This window comes from Chelon labrosus (genome assembly GCF_963514085.1).
Source record: "Chelon labrosus genome assembly, chromosome: 5".
Taxonomy (NCBI): Eukaryota; Metazoa; Chordata; class Actinopteri; order Mugiliformes; family Mugilidae; genus Chelon; species Chelon labrosus.
The window spans coordinates 4,946,269-4,970,798 of record NC_140341.1 but is presented as its reverse complement, the minus strand read 5'-3'; the positions used below and the strand labels follow the sequence as shown (position 1 = coordinate 4,970,798).

Below are 24,530 nucleotides of genomic sequence, written 5' to 3'. Positions count from 1 at the left end.
CTGTGCTTTGGTGATGTTGCAGAGAGAAGATCGAGTGAACCTGCAGAAAGAGAGGGAAGGTCTCTTTTATAGAAACATTAGCCACTTTCTTGTTCTCTTACTAATGGGATCTACTGAAGTCTTTGCTGAAGGGTTTCTTATAAACCATGTGGAACTACATGCTATTTATAATGTGGTTGGATTTGGGGAATACTGAAAGAGAAAGTGGGAGGTCGCTCTATAACATATGCGCTTGCCGCCTCTCAGCAGCTTCATTTTCTCATTTGCAGCAGAAGCAGCTGATACTCTAAAGCAAAGGTAGGAACCCAGAAACAGAAAGAGACTGGTGTTATTTTTGTGTGTAATCTCTTCTGCTTTATGTAAACATGGGTTTATATGCCGCAGAAAATACTGTTGGATGGAGGACGATATTTTTTTCCCCACATTTGAATACTACGACATTTACTTCATCAGGTCTCAGATCAGACAGTTACAGTTGAGTTGGAAGTTGTTTCAGAGACATAGTTAAGATTTCTTCAGCACATATAAGTCTTTGAAATCTTTTTTTTTTTTTTTTGCTGCATGTTATATTTGTGTTTTTTTCTTCTTGGCCTCCAGATTAAATCATGGAAGATTCATCTGAAGGTATGAGACACATCAGATAACGACCAGTGTCACTAATTTTTTTTTGTCATGATATAATCATATATTTCTGTTTCATGTTATCAAAGGGCTCTTATACTTGAGTTACAACAGTGTCAGTAGGCTGGATTTTATATTTAAACACCAAATTTCAATATTTAACACATTATATTCATATACAGTTCGCATATAAACAGATGTTTAATGTCACAAATAGCTCATTGTTGGACATTTAAACCATCTTCTTAGTTGGAGCAAAGGACTTTTCAGCATCTTACTTTGTTGGAATTAATACAAATTAAATCTGTGTGACTAAATACATTCCTTCTAAACATTTTCATCATGAGCATTAAGGTCATCTACACATAAATATAAGTGAAGAAATGAAGTGCAAACATCTGCATTGGTCCAGCAAAGGTTATAAGAAAAAATAACTTTAGAAATGAAATCTTTATCTTTCAGTGTCTAACAACATTCCTCCAGACGACAACACTTCATCTGGACAGTTGTCAGTGATCCAACAGGTTTGTTAACATGCTGTAATACTCCTGTGACTTTGAGATAAGATTAAAATATAAAACACATTAAAAATAGGTATGTTTGGTTTTCCTTTTAGCAACTGCCCGCACAGAATATTCCACAAAGTCAGGATGGTATGTACCAACTCATTACTGTTACCTCTAATCTGAGGTTTGAAATGCAGAATATCTTAGGTTTTCATTGTTGTGCATTAAGTTTGAAGATTTTGAAGAGTGCTCACATTGTTTTGGCTTGCAAGCTACTTTTGCAGTTACCAAATGTTTTATATGTGTGAGTGCGTGTGTGTGTGTGTGTTTTGACACATCTTGCTTAACTGCTTCAACCCTTATGGCACAACAGAATTCAATACATTTAGGATCACTTACTTTAATCTGTAGACTGTGAATGAAATGTAAACATCTCCAAGGGCTATAATAAAATTAACTTTGGAACTCAAATCTTTCTCTTTGAGGGTCTAAGAACACTCCTCCATGCGATGGTACTTCATCTGGACAGTCAACCCAGCAGGTTAGTCAACCTGTTGTAACTTACCTGTTAGAGCGCTGCACCTGCACTCATAGAACTAAGGTTACAACATGTGACTTTAGGATAAGATTAAGATATAAAACACATTAAAATGTGGTGACATTGCAGAAGCTTATCGAAACAATGCCACAGCTAATGCATGCTGTAATCAAAGCTAAAGGCGTTCCAACAAGTGGCAACTTTTTTTTTTTTTTTTTTTTTTGGCCTGGCAGTGTATAAAACACATTAAAAGTAGTTATGTGTGGTTTTCCTTTCAGGGACTGTCCCCACAGAATATTCCACAAAGTCAGGATGGTATGTACCAACTCATTACTGTTACCTCTAATCCAAGGTTTGAAATTCAAAAGATCTTAAGTTTTCACTGTTGTGAATTAATTGTGATGGTTCTGGAGAGTCTAAAGCAGGAGTGCCCACATTGTTTTGACTTTCAAGCTACTTTTACGATTACCAAATGTTATATATGTGTGTGTGTGTGTGTGTGTGTGTGTGTTGACACATCTTGCTTAACTGCTTCAACCCTTATGGCACAACAGAATTCAATACATTTATGATCACTTACTTTAATCTGTAGAAGACTGTGAATGAATTGTAAACATCTCCAAGGGCTATAATAAAATTAACATTAGAACTCAAATCTTTCTCTTTGAGGGTCTAAGAACACTCCTCCATGCGATGGTACTTCATCTGGACAGTCAACCCAACAGGTTAGTCAACCTGTTGTAACTCACCTGTTAGGGCGCTGCACCTGCACTCATAGAACTAAGGTTACAACATGTGACTTTAGGATGAGATTAAGATATAAAACACATTAAAAAAAAAAAAAAAAATGTGGTGACATTGCAGAAGCTTATCGAAACAACGCCACAGCTAATGCATGCTGTAATCAAAGCTAAAGGTGTTCCAATAAGTGGCAACTTTTTTTTTTTTTTTTTTTTTTGGCCTGGCAGTGTATAAAACACATTAAAAGTAGTTATGTGTGGTTTTCCTTTCAGGGACTGCCCCCACAGAATATTCCACAGAGTCAGGATGGTATGTACCAACTCATTACTGTTACCTCTAATCCAAGGTTTGAAATTCAAAAGATCTTAAATTTTCACTGTTGTGAATTAATTGTGAAGGTTCTGGAGAGTCTAAAGCAGGAGTGCCCACATTGTTTTGACTTTCAAGCTACTTTTACAATTACCAAATGTTATATATGTGTGTGTGTGTGTGTGTGTGGTCGGTGTTGACACATCTTGCTTAACTGACTCAACCCTCATGGAACAACAGAATTCAATACATTTATGATCACTTACTTTAGTCTGTAGAAGACTGTGAATGAAATGTAAACATCTCTAAGGACTATAATAAAATTAACTTTAGAACTCAAATCTTTCTTTTGAGGATCTAAGAGCATTCCTCCGTGTGACGGTACTTCATCTGGACAGTCAATTCAACAGGTTAGTTAACCTGCTGTAACACACCTGTTAGAGCGCTGCACCTGCACTCATAGAACTAAGGTTACAACATGTAAGATTAAGCTACACTGCCTGGCCAAAAAAAAAAAAGTCGCCACTTGGATTTAACTAAGCAAACAGGTAGGAGCCTCCTATTGGATAATTACTGCATGGGTGATTATCTTTCAGCTGTCAACATTTTATTTAACCCCAATTGATGGAATGAGTAGCTTCTCATTTCTTAAAAACACGTGTCTAAAGACACATCCTGTGGTTGTTGAAAAGATGTTTGTTTGAGAAGAGTCAAATCATTGGCATGCATCAGGCAGAGAAAACATCTAAGGAGACTGTAAATACTACTAAAACTGGGTTAAGAACTGTCCAACGCATTAGTAGAAACTAGAAGGATAGTGGAGAACCATCGTCTTTGAGGAAGAAATGTGGTCAGGGGAAAAAAATCCTGATTGATTGTGATCGGAACGTTTGGTGAAATCAAAAAAACAAAAAAAAAAACAACAGTAGAACTCAGGGCTATGTTTAATAGTGAAAGTAAGAGCATTTCCACACGTACAGTGTGAAGGGAACTCAAGGGATTGGGACTGATCAGAAGAAAAGCACTCATCAGTGAGGCTAACTGGAAAAAAGGCTTCGATTTGCTAGGGAGCATTGGACTCTGGAGCAATGGAAGAAGGTCATGTGGTCTGATGAGTCCAGATTTACCCTGTTCCAGAGTGATGGGGGCATCAGGGTAAGAAGAGAGGCAGATGAAGTGATGCACCCATCATGCCTAGTGTCTACTGTACAAGCCTGTGGGGGCAGTGCTATGATCTGGGGTTGCTGCAGTTGCTCAGGTCTAGGTTCAGCAACATTATGTGTCCAAAGAATGAGGTCAGCTGACTACCTGAATATACTGAATGACCAGGTTATTCCATCAATGGATCATATTCCAAGATGACAATGTCAGGATTCATGGGGCTCAGATTGTGAAAGAGTGGTTCAGGGAGCATGAGACATCATTTTCACACATGGATTGGCCACCACAGAGTCCAGACCTTAACCCCATTGAGAATCTTTGGGATGTGCTGGAGAAGGCTTTGTGTAAAAAAATCTGGTGACATTGCAGAAGCTTATCGAAACAACGCCACAGCTAATGCATGCTGTAATCAAAGCTAAAGGTGTTCCAATAAGTGGCAACTTTTTTTTGGCCAGGCAGCGTATAAAAGACATTAAAAGTAGTTATGTGTGGTTTTCCTTTCAGGGACTGCCCCCACAGAATATTCCACAAAGTCAGGATGGTATGTTCCAACTCATTGCTGTTACCTCTAATCTGAGGTTTGAAATTCAAAATATCTTAAATTTTCACTGTTGTGAATTAAGTGTGAAGGTTCTGAAGAGTCTAAAGCAGGAGTGCCCACATTGTTTTGGCTTGCAAGCTACCTTTACAATTACCAAATGCTTTATGTGTGTGTGTGTGTGTGTGTGTATGCGTGTAATAAAATTAACTTCAAAACTCAAATCTTTCCCTTTGAGTGTCTAACAACGTTCGATGTGATGGCACTTCATCTGGACAGTCAACCCAACAGGTTAGTTAACTTGCTGTAACAGAACTGTTAGAGCGCTGCACGTTTGATAAATCATCTAAAATGAATAAATAAATCATTTGAACATTATGTAATGATTGATGATTTCATGATTCTATGAATGTGTTAAATTACAAATGAACATGCCCACACCATATCATTTAGTACAGAAGCAAAGTTCAAGTTTATAACAGCAATAATGGACTGTTCCCCTGAAAATCTCATTTGTTCATAATCTGTAACTGCTTGTTCTCTGGAGGGTTGCGGAGGGGCTGGAGCTTATCCCAGCTGTCATTGAGAGGCAGGGTACACCCTGGACAGGTCTCCAGTCTATCACAGGGCAAACACAGAGAGACAACCATTCACACTCACACCTACGGCCAATTTAGAATCACCAGTGAACCTGAGCATGTCTTTGGACGGAGGGAGGAAGCCAAAATACCCACGTAGACACAGGGAGAACATGCAAACTCCACACAGAAAGGCCTCAGTTGGCTGATGGATTCAAACACAGAAACTTCTTGCTGTGAGGCATCAGTGCTAACCACTACACCACTGTGCCTAACAAAATCTCAGTTAATCATGTCTGTATATATCACATACATTTATGTTTAGGGCTGTTATTTATAATGTCTCTATAATGCCAATTATAGAGATTATACCAATAATGAACAATGATAAATTCCTCCTGAAAACCTCTGTCGCTCTTTGCACTTTACACCCTCATGAATATGTGTGGTCTTAACTTTCAGAATCCGAACCAACAGAATGTTCCACCTGAACTTGTGACTGGTATGTACCAGCTCATTTCGGTTACTTCTATAGTTTTAAATTCAAGTTTCCACTGTTGTGAAACATGTTTGAAGAACACAGAGTACCTAGGATTTTTGGAAAAGGGCCGTGTCCAGTCCCATATGTTAATGAAGCCCCACACTACATGAAAACAGATGCTTGAGACAATAGATTCAGTGTTCTCGCATGGCATCCTAAAACAGACTCGAGTTTGTCTGATTTTAAGAATAAACTCTGCGTGCATCAACTCATGACTTGTCCAGTGATTCTCCTTGACTCTGAAGATACTCCAGACACCAGTAAACTCGAAGAATCTATGTTAAGTATTGATGGAAAGAGGTATGGGCAACATCTGGCCCGGCCTGATACCTCGACTTTTTCTTCTACAACGTTCAGCAGCCTTTAAACACCATTATGCTCCTTGTCTGTATCTGAAACAAAGCTGAAGAAACGAAAACTGGACTTGTTTGACTTTTCTTGAAGATGTTTCACCACAATATGCCATGACCTGAATGACTGAGAATATTTACAGACATGTTCTTTCTCTGTAGCTGTCAACACTTTGAGGGAGTACTTGAAAAAGCCTCATCTTCCCCCTGAAACCAAGAAATACCTTGATAGTTTGAAAGAAGAATTTGCAACAGTTCTGGGCCTTAACACTAACACAGGTGTGTTCAACAGTGAAGAAACACTCACATGACTTTTCTGAATTTCATCAACTCTGTGATCAAGTAATTTAACTTGTATCACAGTTGTATTTCATTCTTTTGCTCCATCAGCTATATGTACCAGTGTAAATTAAAGTCAGTACAGTATATACTGTATATGTAAGATTTTTGCATCACACAATGAATACTACATTTTGTTTCTTCGTTTGTTGCTTTAGGTTCATCATCAGGAAATCATAAAAGGAAGGCCAGCCATGGAGGTGAGAGAGTGTCTAAGCTGATATACAAATGAAGCTCACAGTGATTCCATCTTCATGCTTTTCTTGATATTTTGTGGGATGGATACACAGTTAAGGTCCACACAGTCACTACAGGGGAAACGTTTGGAGCTGATGGAGTTCTGCTGAGCCGAGTGAACTGTGAGGAGTTAATGCTGGAGAGAACAGACCAGCAGAGATGCAACGTCATCCTACTTTTCTGTCCAATCACCAGTCGTGTTGCTTCTGATGTAGATACAGCCATGAGTGAGATGTCAGGTAACACTTTGTCACATACTGCAAGCTCCTTGTTTCCTTGTAATTCTCACACATGAAAGTACATCACTGCTTTGTTTTCAGTTTTCAGAGTATGTCCACATTTAGGGGGTTACATTTGTAAATCCATCTGTTCTCTCAGTTTCAGCCTCCATCCTCTCTGTTTCTTTCTAAAACTCAGCTTTTACAAAACAGCTCCCAGGGTTGAACGTCAAAGTGCAGCTTGGTTTCAGCTTGATGCAGATTAGTAGTTTGCTAAGTGAAAAGAGATCTTTCCATTTCCATCCTGAAGGTTGCTGTACAGGAATCAGGTGTTATTTAGTCGAAGCAGTTATTAACTCTCTAATTTACAGTTTTGAGTCTAGTATTTGATGAGTAGAAGGAGTGTGAAGAAGTAAACGTGTCAGTTCTGGCTGGAGATTTCTAAACCACTACCACTCTGACCTGGTGATAGGGACAAGCAGCCTGGAAACATCTTAGGGCTTCAGGCTTTAACTGGTCCAGGTGTTTCACTGTGGACAGAGTTCTTCTGAAACCACCTGGATGCAAATCATTTTCACACAAAAACTAATTTAGGCAGCTCCATCCAGAAAGTCTTTGAACTCCTGTCATGAAGTCCAGCTTCATCTCCTTTTCATTTCCTTTCTTCTAGTGTCAGCAAGTGGTAAACCAGTCATTCTGGTTCTGATGCACCACACACGCAAAGTGGACTACTCTACAACTGAGAAGAAGTGGTCTAAAACCTTTGGTAACGTTGTCCTGGATGTTGATGTTCTCTACCACCAGACTGTGAGAGGATTATTGGAATGTCCAAAAAACCAGGAGGCTGTCAATCAAATACGAAGAAAGTTACTGAAATACGGTCGTCCTGTCTGTGGCTCTGAGAAGTTCAGTAACCAGTTCATGAACTCCAATCAATGTTGCATTACTTAATAACACACTGTGATAGTGACAGTTGCAGCATTAAGTGTTGCTTCAGCAGAGCAGCAACAATAACAAAATACACACAGTCTAAATGATCATTATGTTCTTTCTTAGTGTTTTGTTTCATCTTCATATATAAATGTGTAGTGTAGAGTTAATATGAGCAGACCTGAAATAAAATGTGTAAATATGTGACAACACTTCAGATGATGAAGGTCTAACAAAATGTAAGTGTTTTTATTCAAATGAATAAATAACATTTCATGATAATGATTTGAATCTTCAGTTATTTCCAGAGTGAAAACTGTTAACACCTTGTTGTTGTAAGAACATTTGTTTTTTATTTGAGGTCTTTGTTAACAACTATGACTCCTCCTGCTTGATTTGTCTCATTTTTATTCCTAATTTTACTATCCATTGGCTATCAGTAGGTAATCAATAAGGTAAAACATGTTTTCAGTCACTCACGACCACAAATTCACTTAAAATGCAACTGATTGTGACATTGTTTCTCAAGCCGCTGTCGAATAGTAACTTCCTCTTAATCTGATCAACCTTTTGATGTTTTTAGTAATCACTGATTTCAAAACATTTTTGTGATTTCAGAACTAATGTTGGTCTGATCTTTTGAGTTTTTGGGTTTGAGCGGGTGAGGGTGAAGTGTGTTTGAAGTTAATATGTTTGTATATTGATCTAGTAAAGCACAAATTCCTTTAAAGCAAATAAATCGTTTTATTTATGACTTTCAGGACACAAAAAAGACAACTAGAAAAAAGACTTTTGGCCAAAAAGAGCCCCTTGAACAGCACTGGTCATTGGCTGCATTCATTAGCTCCCGTGTTTCGAGGAGGTTCAACTAGAACATGTAGCCAGCATATATGTGTGTGTGCATTTACATGGAAGTTAAAAACTCAGTTAGAAACTCAATTAATTTAAGCCTTCTTAAAGGCTTTTACAACCGGGACCTTATTTCTGGCATAAAATACGATTGTTAACTCACCCATATAACTTTGGTGTCATTTGGAGTCTCACAGCAAGAAGGTTCAAATCCATGGACCGACTGGGCCTTTCTGTATGGAGTTTGCATGTTCTCCCTGTGTCTTAACAGCATTACAGGCATTACAGTGAGCCAGCATGAACAAAAGAAGGACCTTGCTTAGGTAGAATGGTACAGCTACAGCATACTAAAATATCTACTGATAAAGGTAGGAACAATCTTTTGTACACTTACTCTACAAAAAGGTAATAACTGGAAAAATGGACAGTACAATTATTCATTATTGGTCCTTATGTTTATTTATATACAGATAATCACCTCGCTTAAGTAGAATACATCTGTCTTTCTCCTGCTACAGCACGCTAAAATGCACCAATCAGCCAAAACATTAAAACTTCTGCTTACTGAAGTAAATAACATTAACCATCTTGTGACAATTCAGTGTTCTATTGGGAAACTTCTGGACCTGGCATTCATTGGTGTGGATGTTACTTAGACATGTAGCACACCTAGACCAGACCAGGCAGACATCCCCAGCAGTACATTGCAGCTCGACACACCACAATAAGTGTTCATAAACTGCCGAAAAGAAAGAAAAAGAACTAGATGCAAGCGATCCTAAAGGAGTCCATGCCGTGGCAAAGTCGTCCCCAAGCGGGACGCAGAGGCATAAGTGTGATATAAATATGTAGTCGTTGTAGCTCCCCCTACAGCCCGAAGTTCACGAAACGTGGCATGATTGTACGCAAACATATTATAATGATGGGCACTAAGTTTCATAAGGATTGGGCGAATACTTCAAAAGGCCTTAAAGTCATATGAAATGTTTCCATGCCACCTGTAGCGCCCCCTGTAGACGTAATGACACACAGCTTGATGGGCGTCTACACAATATTTTACAGATTGTGCATGCCAAATTTCATGAAGTCAGCTATTGCAGTTTTTGAGATATTGAAATGATGCTTGTTTAGCACCCCCTAAAGACCATGGGTCACAAAAGTTGGGGTGCTTGTACAAAATCGCATTATTATCAATGATATGAAGTTTGATTAAGGTTGGGTATACACACTAAAAAAAAACAAAAAAACAAACAAACTTGAATTTCCCTCGGGATTAATAAAGTATCTATCTATCTATCTACACTTGGGTATACACTAAAAATTAATTAGCCTTTAACTTTGTAATTAATAGCGCTGCTAAAGTTCTTTTGAGAACTTTTTATTATCTTTGTCCATAAGTGATACATGCCAAGTTTGGTGAGAATTGGATGAACGGGCTAGGAGGAGATGATTTTGATTTGAGGTGCAATTTTTTCAAAATGGCGGGCCTAGTCCATTAGAACCAGGGGTATATAAGAAATCAGAGGGAGGAAGAATTTTATTTAGTGTGGAATGACCCGAAGGGTCTGCATTTAACAGTCATTAGCTTGTGGTGAGCAGTGCAAACTACCACGGCGTCCCGGCACCATAATACAGTATACAGTATACAGTATACAGTATTCTCAGCCAGCGGAGCTTGCTGCACCTTAGCACGTAGCCACATTTCCCGCCTACAGTAACAGATAAACAGTAGTACTCCTCCAGGTGTCCTAACAAGAAGCTTTGCTATGGATATCCAACAGTATCTGTTGGTCCCACTGTGGTACATTCACACATTTGTCAGTCATTCCAGTTGTTCCACTAACACACCTTTTCACTGAGAGGCCCCATCGGATGCAAACATGGATTATCGGCACTGATTTGAATATGCCAGTTTTACAATTTAACAAGTGTATGCTCACCATGTACTGTACGCATAATTCATTCATTCATCTTCTGTTAATCTTCTGCTTATTCCTGTTAAGGGTCGCAGCTGTCATCGGACGAGAGGTGGGGGTCCACCCCACACTCACACCTACGACCAATTTAGAATCACCAATGAACCTAACCAGCATCTCTTTGGACGGTGGGAGGAAGCTGGAGAACCTGGAGAGAACCCACGCAGACACAGGGAGAACATGCAAACTACACACAGAAAGGCCCAGTCAGCCCATGGATTCGAACCTGGTACCTTCTCACTGAGAGGCGAGCTGGTAAACAAGCTGCACCAGGTTCGCGTGGCGCTCAGAGATGACATCATCCAGGTCAGAGGCTAGTAGGTCAATCTACAGACTCCCGATTATGATAACAGGTAACTCTGGACTCAACGGGGAATAGCACTAGCATTTCATAACAAAATATTAAGATAATGCGTTATTTTGAGGCTGCGTCTCGGTGCCCTGTCACTCCCGCTCTATGGATATACGTTAATCTAATTATTTCCTGCAAATGACAGAAAGGTTATATGGGTGAGTAAACAACCGTATTTTACGCTAGGAATAAGGTCCAGGTTGTAAAAAACAGTAGTTTCCCTTTAAGCTGATCAGAGTCCGCTACTTCTCTCATCAGGTCATAGCTACTGCTTATTGTTAATTGCTCACTTTATCTGTTTTGTATCACCTAATTCATCATCTGCCCATCTCCTTTATTGTAAATTATGTTAAAGTTCCTGTTTATAGTCTACTCACATTTAATGAACAAATCCACCTGTATAATATGTTCATAGTACCTCATTCAATCATTATGTATATCCTGCTCATTCACCTGTGTATATGGTCTCACCTGTACATAGGTTTTGATCTGTAAATATTGTCCATATGCTGTAAAAAACAACCTGTACCATACTTCTTATATACCATAATATTTATGCCACGTGTACTTACTGCCTATTGCACTTCTGGTTAGATGCTAAACTGCATTTCGTTGCTCTGTACCTGTGCATGTGTAATGACAATAAAGTTGAATCTAATCTAACCTAATATCATCACCACCACATTTCAGTATTGCCCTGAAAAGTGTTGTTCAAAAATAGTGCAATAGAGAGTGAGAGTGGATCAGATCCTCTCTAGAACAATGCTCTAGTTTTGTGTTTAAGCTGCAGAGAAGGCGTTTCTTAGGAGTGGGAGTTGTGCATTAACCACATTGTTTATCACAGTAGGAATGAGAAAGTGAAAGTGTGCGATTGCTCTCTTTCAGCAGCTTCACTCGAGGATCCTTTCTGCAGCATCAGAACAACAATAAAGGTAGGAATTCAGCTTTTTTACATGGACGTACATATTGTTATGCCTAAAAATTCAACCTCTTTAAATATGTCAGTGTCCCTCTTATTTAAGACCTCTTGGGACAACTCCTGGCGAAGCCACAGAGAATCGTTAAACAGCCAGAGAGTCATGCGTGTTTAGGGGGTAAGAGTGAGGAGCAGAGGAATAAGTTAACTGTCATTGTTGTTTTGGCGAAGTTATGGCCGACACTAACTATTACAGTTCATGTAATGAAAGAAAGGTTTGCGACCAACTCCTTGTCATCCTTTTAACGTCCGGTTGGATGCCACAGTAAGAGTGTAGAACAGGGGTGGATTGCGTGCCATTGAAATTTGAAACAGCAAGACAAACGTTCATCTTTATTTATTTTTACTTTATAGTTGCAACATACCCTCAGTTCTGCAGCACACATCCACAGCCACGCACAATTTCAACAACAACTCAAGACTACCGTCTTTCTTAAAGAGACAGCGCTATTTTTCTGAAGGCACCAATTTTTCTTGATAAAAATAAAAACAAAGATGGACAAAGCTTTTAACACTGTAACAACAATTAATATGACTATATATATATATATATATATATATATATATATATATATATATATATATATATATATAAGGGCTGGGCGATAAAACGATAACGATATATATCACGATAGACACGTGATCGATATCAATAGAAAATACGTTCGATAGAATGTTCGATAATTTCACTTGAACTCGTTACAGAAAAACAGGAAGAAAACCCCGAGCCAGAACTGCAAGTCATTCTGGGGGGTGTAGGCAGAGGAAGGTCTTTAGCCTCTCAACCTATCACGGCCCAGCTAAGCCAGGTTGGTGGCATCAACATCAAAAAAAAAAAAAAAAAAAAAGAACGGCGTGGAGTGAAAGGAAAGTTTGAGTGCGACAGCGCAAGAGGAAATTGTAGATAAAAAAGGAAAGATCACGTCACCAGTTTAGCAATATTTTGGTTATTTTAAGTCCGACAAGAGTCAGACCGATGTTGTCTGCAAACTTGGTGGCGAGTGAGCATATTAATTGGCTCTTGTCTCTCTTGATTAGTAGTAATAGTCGGTTAAATTTCGTTTCTCTGCCGGCAGAGTGAGTGGCTGCTGACTCTCGGTTAAGCAGGGATCCACGAGCAGCGGTTATGAGTTGGTTAAGTTTCGTTTGTCTGCGTATTGTGCGTAATTGAGTGAGTGCCTGAGTGCCTTAGTTTGCTAGTGGTCAAGTCGAGTGGTACGTTTTGTTTCTCTGCCAAGCGACATGCAGTGCCATATGACAAAACATCAAAGCGATATAAAGAAATAACGGATGCAGTTCAGCACAGTTGAGAAGTCTAGGTAGAATAGGTTAAAAAAAACGAATCAATATTTAGCAATATCGACTGATATGAAACACTGATATCGTGATTCATTTTTCAGCCATATCGCCCAGCCCTAATATATATATTTATACGGGTAGATCACTTTGACTTGGTCATTGTAAAAGCTAGCTCGCAAGCCAAAAAAGTGTGGGCACCCCTGGCGTAGAAGGTGTTTAAGAGCATAGAAAGTGTTTATAAGAGTATGGAAAAGGTTAAAAAGAGTGTGGGAAGGTTTAAAATACATATACAACAGTATCATTAATAAAAGAATACATAGAAAACAGCATAAATAATAAAATAGATGTGTGGTCGCTACTTTGCGGATTCTCTTTTCGTGGGGGGAGTCTGGAACGTGACCCCTGCGATAGACGAGGGAATACTGTCCTACAGAAATACTGAGGAGGAGATGAGAGAAGACATGGGGGAAGCTTTGCCGTCCATTGTTATGGGTAATGTACGCTCCTTAAACAATAAGAGGAAGGAACTGGAGTGTCTGACCAGAACCCAGAGAGAGTACTTAAACACACAGTACCTCTGCTTTAAATATCCCACATTTTTATTTTGAAAACAGGAGGTCGGTACACGCTGTAGTCGTCTTCTATCTCCCTGTGTGTTTACTGTACAGTCTACAACACGGGTGCACTGTACCCGTAGCAAAAAAGAGGTTCACCCAAAGCGAATGTCTGTCAAATATCCCACTTAAAATTAACTTCACTGCGGTACCACTATGGAGTCTTTTCGGACTGTATGGGAGGATAGGAGCACCGCAGCAACTGGCAAACGAAAAGGTGCTGGAATTGCCATGTTTCTAAACAATAAATGTTGCAACCCTTAACATGTCACAATAAAGGAACAAACAAGCAACAAGGAGATTGAACTCCTAGCTGTTAGTTTAATACCGTATTCCCAGGGAGTTCTCTGCAGTGGTCGCCATTGTTGTTTACATTCCTCCTCCTGCCCATGCGGAGACTGTCTGTGATGTGACATAGTTCACTCTACTGTTGCCAGTCTGCAAGCAAGACAAACTGGGCCCGTGTTCCTAAATATTCTGAGTATCTCAGAGAGCTCCTAATGTAGCCTTGCACAGTATTCACATGCTGATAGTTCTATTTATTTGCTTCCATTCATTTACCACGCTGGTCATGTTTCATCCATTTGGTATTAAGGAGGATAAAATGTCTCAGCTTTCATCAGTTTCTGTGATTGCTAACCGGTTGATAAGAAGCAGCGTTGGTTGGCGTTCAAATCTTCCACAAACTGAACAGCAATGGAGAAGAAAAGAAGTAGGAAACCCAACTGGACAGAGGAACAGTGTTTGCTTCTGGATCAACTGGTCAATGAGAATAAAAGTGTTTTGAGATGTAGATTTGGCCCCAATGTCACACTACAAGACAAGAAGCAGGCATGGGGAAATATAGCACAACAGATAAATGCCTCCTTTCTACCATTTTCTCCTCTGCTTAAGAAACTCCTAAGGCTCTTAAAAGTCCTCCTCTTAACAGATTTCACCTTAGGTGCTCTCTTAAGAGCTAAGATTCTTTAGGAATACCTTTTATCTTTACCAGGATCTACTCTTTAACTTTGACGGGAAATTCTTAGAAAACATCATGATTCTAAGAATTTTCTTAGAATTTGGCCTCTAGGAGCAACTCTTTGCGATAAAAATCTTTAGGAATATGGGCCCTGAACTCTTTCATCTTTCTCTCGGGTGATTTTAACCATGTCCCTCTCTCAAACACGCCGCCTACCTTTAAACAATTTGTGAATTGCAACACAAGGGAAGATGGGAAACTTGATATTTTCTATGCAAATGTGAAAGATGCCTATAAATGCACTGCTCTGCCACCCCTGGAGATCCCTGCTGTCAAGAGGTTGCTTGCCACCACCAAGACTGTAAAAACGTGGTGGTCCCAAGAATCTATTGAATCTCTGCTAAGTTGCCTGGAACAAAGTGACTGGAATGTCTTCTGTGAGTCGTCCTCGGATGACGACATCAACGGTCTCACTGAATGCACCACTGACTATATTATGTTTTGTTCAGACATCAACATTTCTAGCAGAGAAATCAGATGTTTTCCTAATAACAAGCCCTAGGTTAATGGTAACCTTAAAGCACTGCTAAACCAAAAGAAACAGGCTTTCAGGAATGGTGACAAGTTCAAAGTAAAAGAAATACAACGGGAGCTGAGTGTTATGGTTTGAGGTTTTTTGTCTTGTGTTCTTGCTTTGTGGCCATGTTCAGTTTTTCTCTTTACTTTTTCTCCAGCAGTGCAGGTGGTGGCTCGGAGGCGTGGCTGACCCACTTTCTCCTTAGGATCTGCAGAGCACACCTGAGTTCCATCTCACAATCACCACCCCATAAAAGCCAGTTCACCCTCGACACCACTGTCGGATGATTCCATTCTCTACTGCTTCAGTTCCCTGATGTCTGCTAGCCTCCGGTCGCCGCCTGCCTTGCTTTGTTACTTTGAGCGACTATTTTGAGTTTGTAGTTTTTTGCCTTGTGTTGAAGAACTGGAAAATAAACACTTGTTAAACCTTGCCAACTGATATCTCTGCATTTTGGGTCCACCCTGCATTCCAGCCGCAACACTGAGAATCAAAATGAAGGAAGGAAAGAACACACACAGACAGAAGCTGGAACATGAACTGCAGTATGGTGGGGCAAGACAGGTCTGGTCTGGTATGCAAAAGATTACTGGTTTGGAGAGGAAAGGAGGGCCACAGCTAGAGGGTGACCAGGACTTTGTGGATGATTTGAATCTGTTTTTTAACAGATTGACTCTCATAATGCCTCACTCTGCCCTGCTACCACCCTCTCTCCTATCACTCCACCGGCTTCACCCCTTAATGCTCCACTCATTCCAGGTCAGAAGGGAACGTGACAGGCTAAAGCCCGGCAAGGCAGCTGGTTCTGATGGAATCAGCCAGGACTGTTTAGTCTGAGCCTGTGTCTGCTGAAGATTCCAACCTTGTGGAAGACATCACACCTGATTCCAATTCCCAAAAAGAAACATCCATCTGACCTAAATGACTAGAGACCCATCGCCTTAGGTAGGTAGAGCGGGTTGTCCACGAACCAGAGGGTTGGTGGTTCGATCCCCGGAATGTGCCACATGCTGAGCAAGACACTGAACCCCCATGGCACTGGTGTGTGAATGTGTGTGTGCTTGTGTGAACAAATGGGTAGATGCATCCATGACTGTAAAGCGCTTTGAGTTCCAATAGGTAGAAAAGTGCTATATAAAAGTAAGGCCATTTACCATATTATGAAAACAATAGAAAGACTGATTCTCTCTCACATTCGCCCCAAAGTGGGCACGTCCACAGACCCCCTGCAGTTTGCATATTAGCCCTAAATTGGTGTAGATGATGCTATCATCTACATGCTGCGAAGAGTCTGTGCCCATCTTGACACCTCAGATGCAGATTATGTTTTTTGACCTTTCTAGTGCATTTAACACAATTCAGCCAGAATTGCTGGGAGTCAGAACTTGTCTCATGGATCACAGACTACTTAACTGCCAGACCACAGTATGTGCAGTTCAGTAACTGTGTCTCTAAGACTGTTTTTAGCAGTACTGGAGCCCCTCAAGGTACTGTCCTATCACCGTTTTTGTTCACACTCTATAAATCAGACTTCCAACACGACTCAGACTTCTGCTTTGTTCAGAAATTTTCGGACGACTCGACTCTTGTGGGCTGTATTAGAGGTGGAGGTGAGAAGGAATACAGGCACACAATCAGTGAATTTGTGGACTGGAGTCAACAAGACCATCTCCTGCTGAATGTTACTTCAGAAAGAAAAGGTCCCAACTGGACCCAGTCCTCATTCAGGGGACTGAGGTTGGGCAGGTCCCCTGCTAGAGATATATGGGACTGTTGGACAACAAACTGAACTGGACTAAATATATGGAGGCTGTTTACAAAAAGGGCCAGAGCAGATTGTACGTTTTAAGACGGCTACGTTCTTTTACCATTTGTAAACCACTACTGTGCTCCTTTTTTAACTGTGGCCAGTGCTGTGTTCTTTGGTGTGGTGTGTTGGGGGGAGGGTGCCCAGGGAACCGACAGGAACCGGCTGAACAAGCTGATTAAAAAAGATGGCAGCATCATTGGTGTCACCCAGGAAGGAGTGGAGCAGGTGGCAGAGTAAGGATGTTAAGGAAAGTGAAGGCCATCACAAGTAATGAAGTCACCCACTCCAGGCCTTAGAGGTTTTCAGGAAGAGCTCGCACAGTAAGAGGCTCATCCCTCCAAAGTGGAAGACAGGGAGATACAGGAGGTCTTTTCTGCCTGCAGCCATGAGGCTTTTTAACGATCAGTAGAATTGTTGTATTTATTGTGATGATGATGTGAAGTACTGCTGCTGTATCACTACAATTTCATTTTAAAGGATTAATAAAGTATCTTGAATCTTAAGTTAGTTAGATATATACCATAAAAAATGTAATGTATGGTCAGTAAAATGGCAGTAAGCATCAACTATTTGTTCCACTGTGAACCACATTTATATTGAACAGTGCTGAGTTAATAGACAGACAACAGAGCACCTTGTCTAAAAGGCTCAGACAACTTTGTTGTTTCAAGGAACAATCTGTGTATCACAGACCTCCAGCCCTTGGAGACAATGAATAATTCACTCTTACTCACTCTTACAATTCACGCTTCTTATTTTTGTGTCTTATCTCCTTCTTGATCTTCAGATTAAATCATGGCAGAGTCACGTGGAGGTAAGTGGTACAGTCAGATGACCACCAGTCTGATATGATATAGTTTGTTGTTATAATAATATTTATAATTCACAACAACAATCTTAAACCTGAGCATCAGAGGGCTGGATTTCATGTTTAAACTCTACTTAAATATTTCACACATAATATTATTCCTGTGCAGCACAAATTAAGTCAAAGCACAAGAGTTGTTCATGTGATAAAGTCACAAAGAGTTCATCACTGTAGGACATTTAAACCAACTTCTTAGTTGGAGAGAATTACTTTTTAATCTCTCTTTAATCTGAGCATAAACATGATGCTCATCTATAGATAATTAAACACAATGCTACAACTGTGGTATAAAAATATGAAGTAAAACTTTTACAATGTGTAAAAATATTTTGAAACTTCAACATTGGTCCAGCAATAACTCACTGTTCTCACCTGACAACAACTCAGGTTACAAAGATGACAACACAGTTAACGAAGATGACATCAGTACAGTTAACAAAAAGGACCACTATTCACCTGGACAGTCATCAATACTCCTGCAGGTATGTTACCTGAACTTAGCAGAGCTTCATAACTCAGCTTTAGACAAAAGACATTTTATGATTCACAAAGAAAATTCTGTTGGTTTACAGTTTGGTTATATTTAAAATTTCAGAGACTGAAGTCACTGAATCTTCCACCTGAACTTCTGAACGGTACGTACCAACATATTACTGTTAATAATAATTTACTGTGTTCATACTTTCTCAATTCTTCAAGTGAAGATATTTGTAGAGACAGACTTTTTGTTTTAGCAGAAATGATATTGTCATTGGTTGCTTTGCAGATGTTGCTCACAGTCTCTGTTGCTACATTCTGAAATTGTCTGAAAAGATGCTGCTTTGGACTGATGATGAAGGATTTTACTGTTTCTCTCATGACTGTCATCTACTGTCTGAAAGAGTTGAAATCACACATGTGAAGCAGCCTTAACACACTGATATGTTCTTTCTCTGTAGCTGCTGAAGCTTTGGAGAAGTATTATCCTGAGAGAAAAGCCAACAATGATCTCAAGGAATTCTACAATATTCTATATGAAGAGTTTGACGAAGGTACAAGTGTAAAGAAACATTTATGTTACTTGTTGGAACTCCTTCCAAATTCAATCAGCTTTTTGTTCAAGAACATTCCACTTGTATTGATCCATCTCGTGCATATATCAAGTGTGTATAAACTATATATGTAGTATTGCAGTAGATTGTGAATACTGGGTTTGTACTTTTGCTGCTTTCTTGGTAGGAATACAGTGTTCCATCGTCTATCACGGGGGTCACGTTCCAGACTCCCCCCGTGAAAAGAGAATCCGCAAAGTAGTGACCACATATTTATTTGATTATTTCTACTGTTTTATATGTGTTTATTTTATTAATTATACTGTTGTATATGTATTTTAAACCTTTATGAACCCTTCCCACACTCTTATTAACCTTTTCCATACTCTTATAAACACTTTATATGCTCTTAAACACTTTCTGCATTATTAAACATACTGTGGCGCCCGACCGGAAGTTAAAAGGATGACGAGGAGTTGGTCGCAAAACTTTTTTTTATTACATGAACAGTAATTGTTACTGTCGGCCATAACTTCGCCAAAACAACAACGACAGTTAACTTATTCCTCTGCTCCTCACTCATAAACACACACACATGACTCTCTCTTCCTCACCTCACCCCAGCCCCCTCGCTTTCTCATCCAACCACATACCTGCCCGTACCATACACATTCAGTCTGAAATCACAGAATTTAAACATTATAACAAGAACATTACTGCAGGGTTGCTACACTACGTACGTAATCATTTTAACAACAACAAAAAAAAATATATGAAATAATTTTAATAACAAGGGAGGCATCGTAGGGCTTTAAGTAATTCACTGCAACACTGTTACTAAAAGTTCACACAACAACGCACAGAAACACTACGCGCAGCAAGATCACAAGGTGAAATGGACAAGGTGAGATGCTGAACGCTTGATGTATACGCGGGATGATGCGAAATTTCTGTGATATAAAATTAGATATGTATGAATTATAAACCCGCAAAGTAGCTAGTCTGCGAAAAGTGAACCTCGAAGTGGCGAGGGTACACTGTAATTAGTTTAAAAAAAACACTGTCATTTCAAGTTGTATTATGGTATTAGCTAAAAAAAAACAACAATCTGCAAGTGCATTTTTATAAAAAAAAAATGGAAGCAATACTTTTACAATTTTCTTACTCAAATATTTTCTTATTATCTGATTTGTAGATCCACCACCACCGACTTCTCCCAGTAAGTTAAAACATGAATTCTGTTATTTATTCACAGCTTAACACATTCTGTCATAACTGATGAATTTACTTATTACAATTTACATTTTCTCATGTCAGCTTATAAAACTCCATGGAGGGAAGTATCTTGGGGGTAAGTTGATAACTTCCAAGTGCTGTCAGTTGTTGTGGACATTCTTGTTTGTGATGAGTGATAACTAAACTTATTTCAGTTAATGAATTACAGGACAGGGGCAACAATTGTTAGTTGTTGTACGGGATGGAAAAAACTCTTAAATCAATTTCAACCTGATTTTAACAGAAACAATGACAGTGATCTGCAGTATTTGAAGGATTATCAACCTCAAAATGAGTTTAAGTATCTCAGAGTCTTACTCTATGGGCCAGTTGGTGCTGGAAAGTCCAGCTTCATCAATTCTGTCAGCACTGTCCTTCGAAGGAGAATTGTCATTCCAGCTTCGGCCAGCTCAACCACCTCTGACCAAAGTTTCACCAAGACAGTAGGTAAACCCTCCTTTATGGATTCTGATTTCAAGTTTCTACTCACTCGTATTTACAGGCACTTGCATTTACACCTTATTAGTTTGTTATTTATGAGATGAGATACAGCTGATTTGACATGTATGATACATTTGACATTATCTTATCAGTAACATACTGTCTACAAAGCATCAGTTTCAGTATCATATGTACTTCAGTATGTATTCTATATAAATGTGACAGTACTTGTCAAGCCTGAATTCTGCTTCTACTGGTGCTGAGCTGATGTTCACAAGGACGACCACACCAGTTCAAAGATCTAGTGTTTGGTGATCATTCATTAGTGATGGTATCCAGGCCTAGTAGTCATGCACTTAACTTAGACAACATAAATATGTATGTTGAACGCTTTTCCAAAGCAGTGTAAGACTACTGTAACTCCCTCCTTTCCGGCATAAATCAAAAGTCTCTCTCCCGCCTCCAACTGGTCCAGAACGCAGCAGCTAGGCTTCTCACAGGTTTTAACAGACGACATCACATCACCCCAGTTTTAGCTTCTCTCCATTGGCTCCCTGTTCGTTTTAGAATTGATTTTAAGATTTTACTGATCACTTTTAAAGCTCGTCTTGGCCTGGCTCCACGCTATATAACAGAAATGTTGACCCCATATGAGCCAGTTCGCAGCCTTAGATCCTCGGGTGGGGGCCTCCTGGTGGTTCCAAAGTCGAGGCTTAAATCTAAAGGTGACCGAGCTTTTTCTGTTATTGCCCCTCGGCTTTGGAACGACCTACCTGAGGAGATAAGGCTTGCAGAATCAGTAACCTCTTTTAAATCACTTCTTAAAACTCAATTTTATAGACTCGCCTTTTTGTGACGTCGTCTTCGTTTTACTCATTAATTTTTAAGTTTTGAGTTTTAATTTAACTGTGTTCCTTTTATTTGTTCTGCTTTGTTTGTCAAAGCACTTTGTAAACCCTGTTTTTAAAAGTGCTATATAAATAAAGTTATTATTATTATTATTATATAAGTGGCTGCATTCCTATCAATAATCCTGCCAATTATTAATTGGTATTAGAAACTTGTTTACCAGTACATGGTGTGTTTTTCTCCAATAACCAGATACAGATCCTAGAGTTTACATTTGAGGGAAAGAAGAGTCTTGGTCAACCTGGAAAAATATACACTTTTGGGACAACATTATAATTTTAAAGAGTTTTTATAGGCAAAAGTCAGTGAGTCTCTGAGTGACTATGTGCTGAATCAAACATATCTTCTCATACAATTTACATTATAATTTACATTATATTTTCTTAGATGTTCTGTTTGCATCTGCGTTTTTGTTTGCATGTCTAAAATTGAAATCTTAGAAAAATCCTTCATGAAACTTTTTTGTTCACATATCTTTTAGTATACAACCCATAAAATCTCAAAAGGAGGCAGAGGGAACTTTTACCCTTTTGTCTTCAGTGACATCATGGGTCTGGAGGAAGGCTCTGGAAGAGGAGTCAGTGTGGAGGACATCAAACTGATCATGAAGGGACACATGAAGGATGGATATAAGGTACTTTTTAATGTACTTTATTTTTTACACTTGGAGCAGTGGGCCGCTACTTTGGTGTAGTCAGTGTCAACACCATAAACACCTTCAGTCTGACACTTCTAGTATGTGGCTCTTGGTCAAAACACGCTCTACAACCACAGCAACAATGTCAACTAATAGAACACAACAGAACTGAACATGAACACATGTGCTTATCAATACTGTGCTCTGCACATATGTATCTAAATCTGCACCGTTTAACCCTAACCTGTTTATAGTTCTGTTCACAACAGAATAAATATATTTGTTCATTGTACAGGCTCTGTTCATAAACATTATTTTTCATTTATTTGCATTTTGACAATATTTTTCAGTTCAATCCTGTGTCTCCATTGTCCCCTGATGATCCTTACTACAACCCTTCACCCTCTCTGGAGGACAGAGTCCATGTTCTGGTCTGTGTGCAGCCTGCTAACGTAGCAGAAATTAAGAGTTCAGTCTTACAGAAGATGAAGGACATCAGAGAGGCAGCCAGCGACTTAGGTAAGAGGAGAAGGGTGGGATCTTTTGATTCACTTGATACAACTAAGGAAAAACCTTTATTTTACTTTGCTACCTTTGGCATACATCTAAACAGACATGTGTAGGTGGAAAACATGTGGTTGAACTTGTGGATTTAAGGGCCTAAGAACGTTTCTTTTAATGTCAGGTATCAGAAGTGGTTATAGCAGATGAGTTTCTACATTGGGGGCGGACGGGCTTTAATCTGAATTGAACAGCTTGGACACTCCACGTGTTGAGTTCAATTTGTTAATTTTAACATACAATAAAATCACCACTGAAATGTCTCAAACTGATGAAATAGTGAGCCAGAGTTTTTTTTTCTGTATTGGCAGGTATTCCTCAGATTGCTGTTGTCACAAAAATTGATGAAGCCTGTGAGGAAACTGAAGAGGATCTAAAGAACACCTACAAGAGCAAGCATTTAAAGAGAAAGGTGATTTTTGGCTGAACCTATTGAGAATATCAGACCAATGAGGTCAAAATTTTACTCATACTGAAATATTGTTTCTTTACAACATAGATGACAAAACTCAGCACAAACCTGGGAATCCCAGTGAACTGCATCTACCCTGTGAAGAACTACAGTGAAGAATTTGACCTGAAAGACGACATGGACACTCTGATCCTGAGCGCACTGAAACTGATGCTTGACTTGGGAGACGACTTCATCTGCAATCTGTAATCCTACAGAAACAACTAAAATACAAAAAAAAACCCAAGAAAAGAACCGTGTACATTTTAGACATGGCATTGTGTTTGTTTGTTTTGTTCAAAAACCAAAACACATTGAACACATACTGATAATGTCTTGGGAACACATACTACTAATAATAACTTATACTGTATCAATCCCACAAGGATAAATAGTTTTTCTGCATCTGACCCATCCATTCGTTCACACAGTAGTAGTGTGTACAGTCAGAGCTGTAGGGGGTTAAGTGCTAGTTCAAGCAATGTCAGGTGTTACAGGTTGTAATTATTTCTATGGTATTTACAAGCCCTTCTCATTGCCTTTTAAAACCAAACCACTACAAAAATAGATTGATATATCAATGTAAAGCTGCCATATATGGTAATAGAAAAAGGCCAGGTCACAGTTTCACTAATTCTTTTATCATCATGTCCCAGCACCAGATAGAATCCCCTACTTGACTTGAAGTATTAAGCCGTCAGGTGTAAAAGGCCTGAGCCATTTTATCTTACAATTGAGTGTGTATCTTAAATAATAAAAACAATAATAATAATAATTTGAAATTAAGATTAAATAAATGGCTTTATCTACGCTATTGTCTCTTGAATTTTGATCTCATTAAATCCATCCTTCTGCTTGTGGTTGTGTTATACTTTAAGGCCAAACAACATCTTTACATCTTTACTGATATCAACCATTATTTCATAAATTTTTGTGAATATAAATATACTGTGAGCAACAATCTCACCTCCACTCAATATAAAACTATATACATAAAAAAAGTATAACTGAAAGGGAGAAGAAAACACAAAAGATAGAAAACCACTCTGTGTTTAGCGTAAAGAAACCCATTATAAACAAATTCAGTAGTACAGTAGCCACAATGTGCAATGCCTACTACTGTACTGAATGAATTTTGTATTCATTCATTCATCTTCTGTAACTGCTTGTCCTGGGAAGGATCGCAGGGTCTGCTGGAGCCTATCCCAGGTGTCATTGGCCGAGAGGCGGGGTACACCCTGGACAGGTCTCCAGTCTATCATTCTACCAGTCTAACACAGAGAGGCAGTCAACCATTCACACTCACACCTACGACCAATTTAGAATCACCAGTGAA

At 39.2% G+C, this 24,530-nt stretch overlaps 1 protein-coding gene and 1 long non-coding RNA gene across 3 annotated transcripts; both read left to right on the top strand.

Moving 5' to 3' along the window:
* Positions 1 to 14,844: 14,844 nt before the first annotated feature.
* On the top strand, positions 14,845 to 19,815 carry LOC311487726. 2 transcript variants are annotated; one of them, XR_014699050.1, is made up of 4 exons: positions 14,845 to 16,156; positions 17,809 to 17,835; positions 18,277 to 18,371; positions 18,485 to 19,815. It is a non-coding gene; the product is annotated as an uncharacterized lncRNA (long non-coding RNA). The 2 variants fall into 2 exon arrangements; XR_014699051.1 differs by having other exon boundaries at positions 18,277 to 19,815.
* A 432-nt stretch (positions 19,816 to 20,247) lies between these two features.
* Positions 20,248 to 23,901, top strand: LOC311488603 (interferon-induced protein 44-like). The gene is made up of 6 exons (XM_084545406.1): positions 20,248 to 20,271; positions 20,440 to 20,638; positions 22,027 to 22,179; positions 22,533 to 22,701; positions 23,055 to 23,155; positions 23,243 to 23,901. Exons 3-6 carry the CDS (start codon positions 22,093 to 22,095, stop codon positions 23,402 to 23,404), a joined length of 519 nt encoding a protein of 172 aa, XP_084401532.1. The 5' UTR covers positions 20,248 to 20,271; positions 20,440 to 20,638; positions 22,027 to 22,092; the 3' UTR covers positions 23,405 to 23,901.
* Positions 23,902 to 24,530: the final 629 nt, after the last annotated feature.

Coding starts and splice junctions, on each gene's coding strand:
- LOC311488603 (XM_084545406.1), top strand. CDS start 22,093: ATGGGTCTGGAGGAAGGCTCTGGAAGAGGAGTCAGTGTGGAGGACATC. Junction 22,180..22,532: donor ACATGAAGGATGGATATAAG/GTACTTTTTAAT, acceptor AATATTTTTCAG/TTCAATCCTGTGTCTCCATT. Junction 23,156..23,242: donor GCAAGCATTTAAAGAGAAAG/GTGATTTTTGGC, acceptor TTTACAACATAG/ATGACAAAACTCAGCACAAA.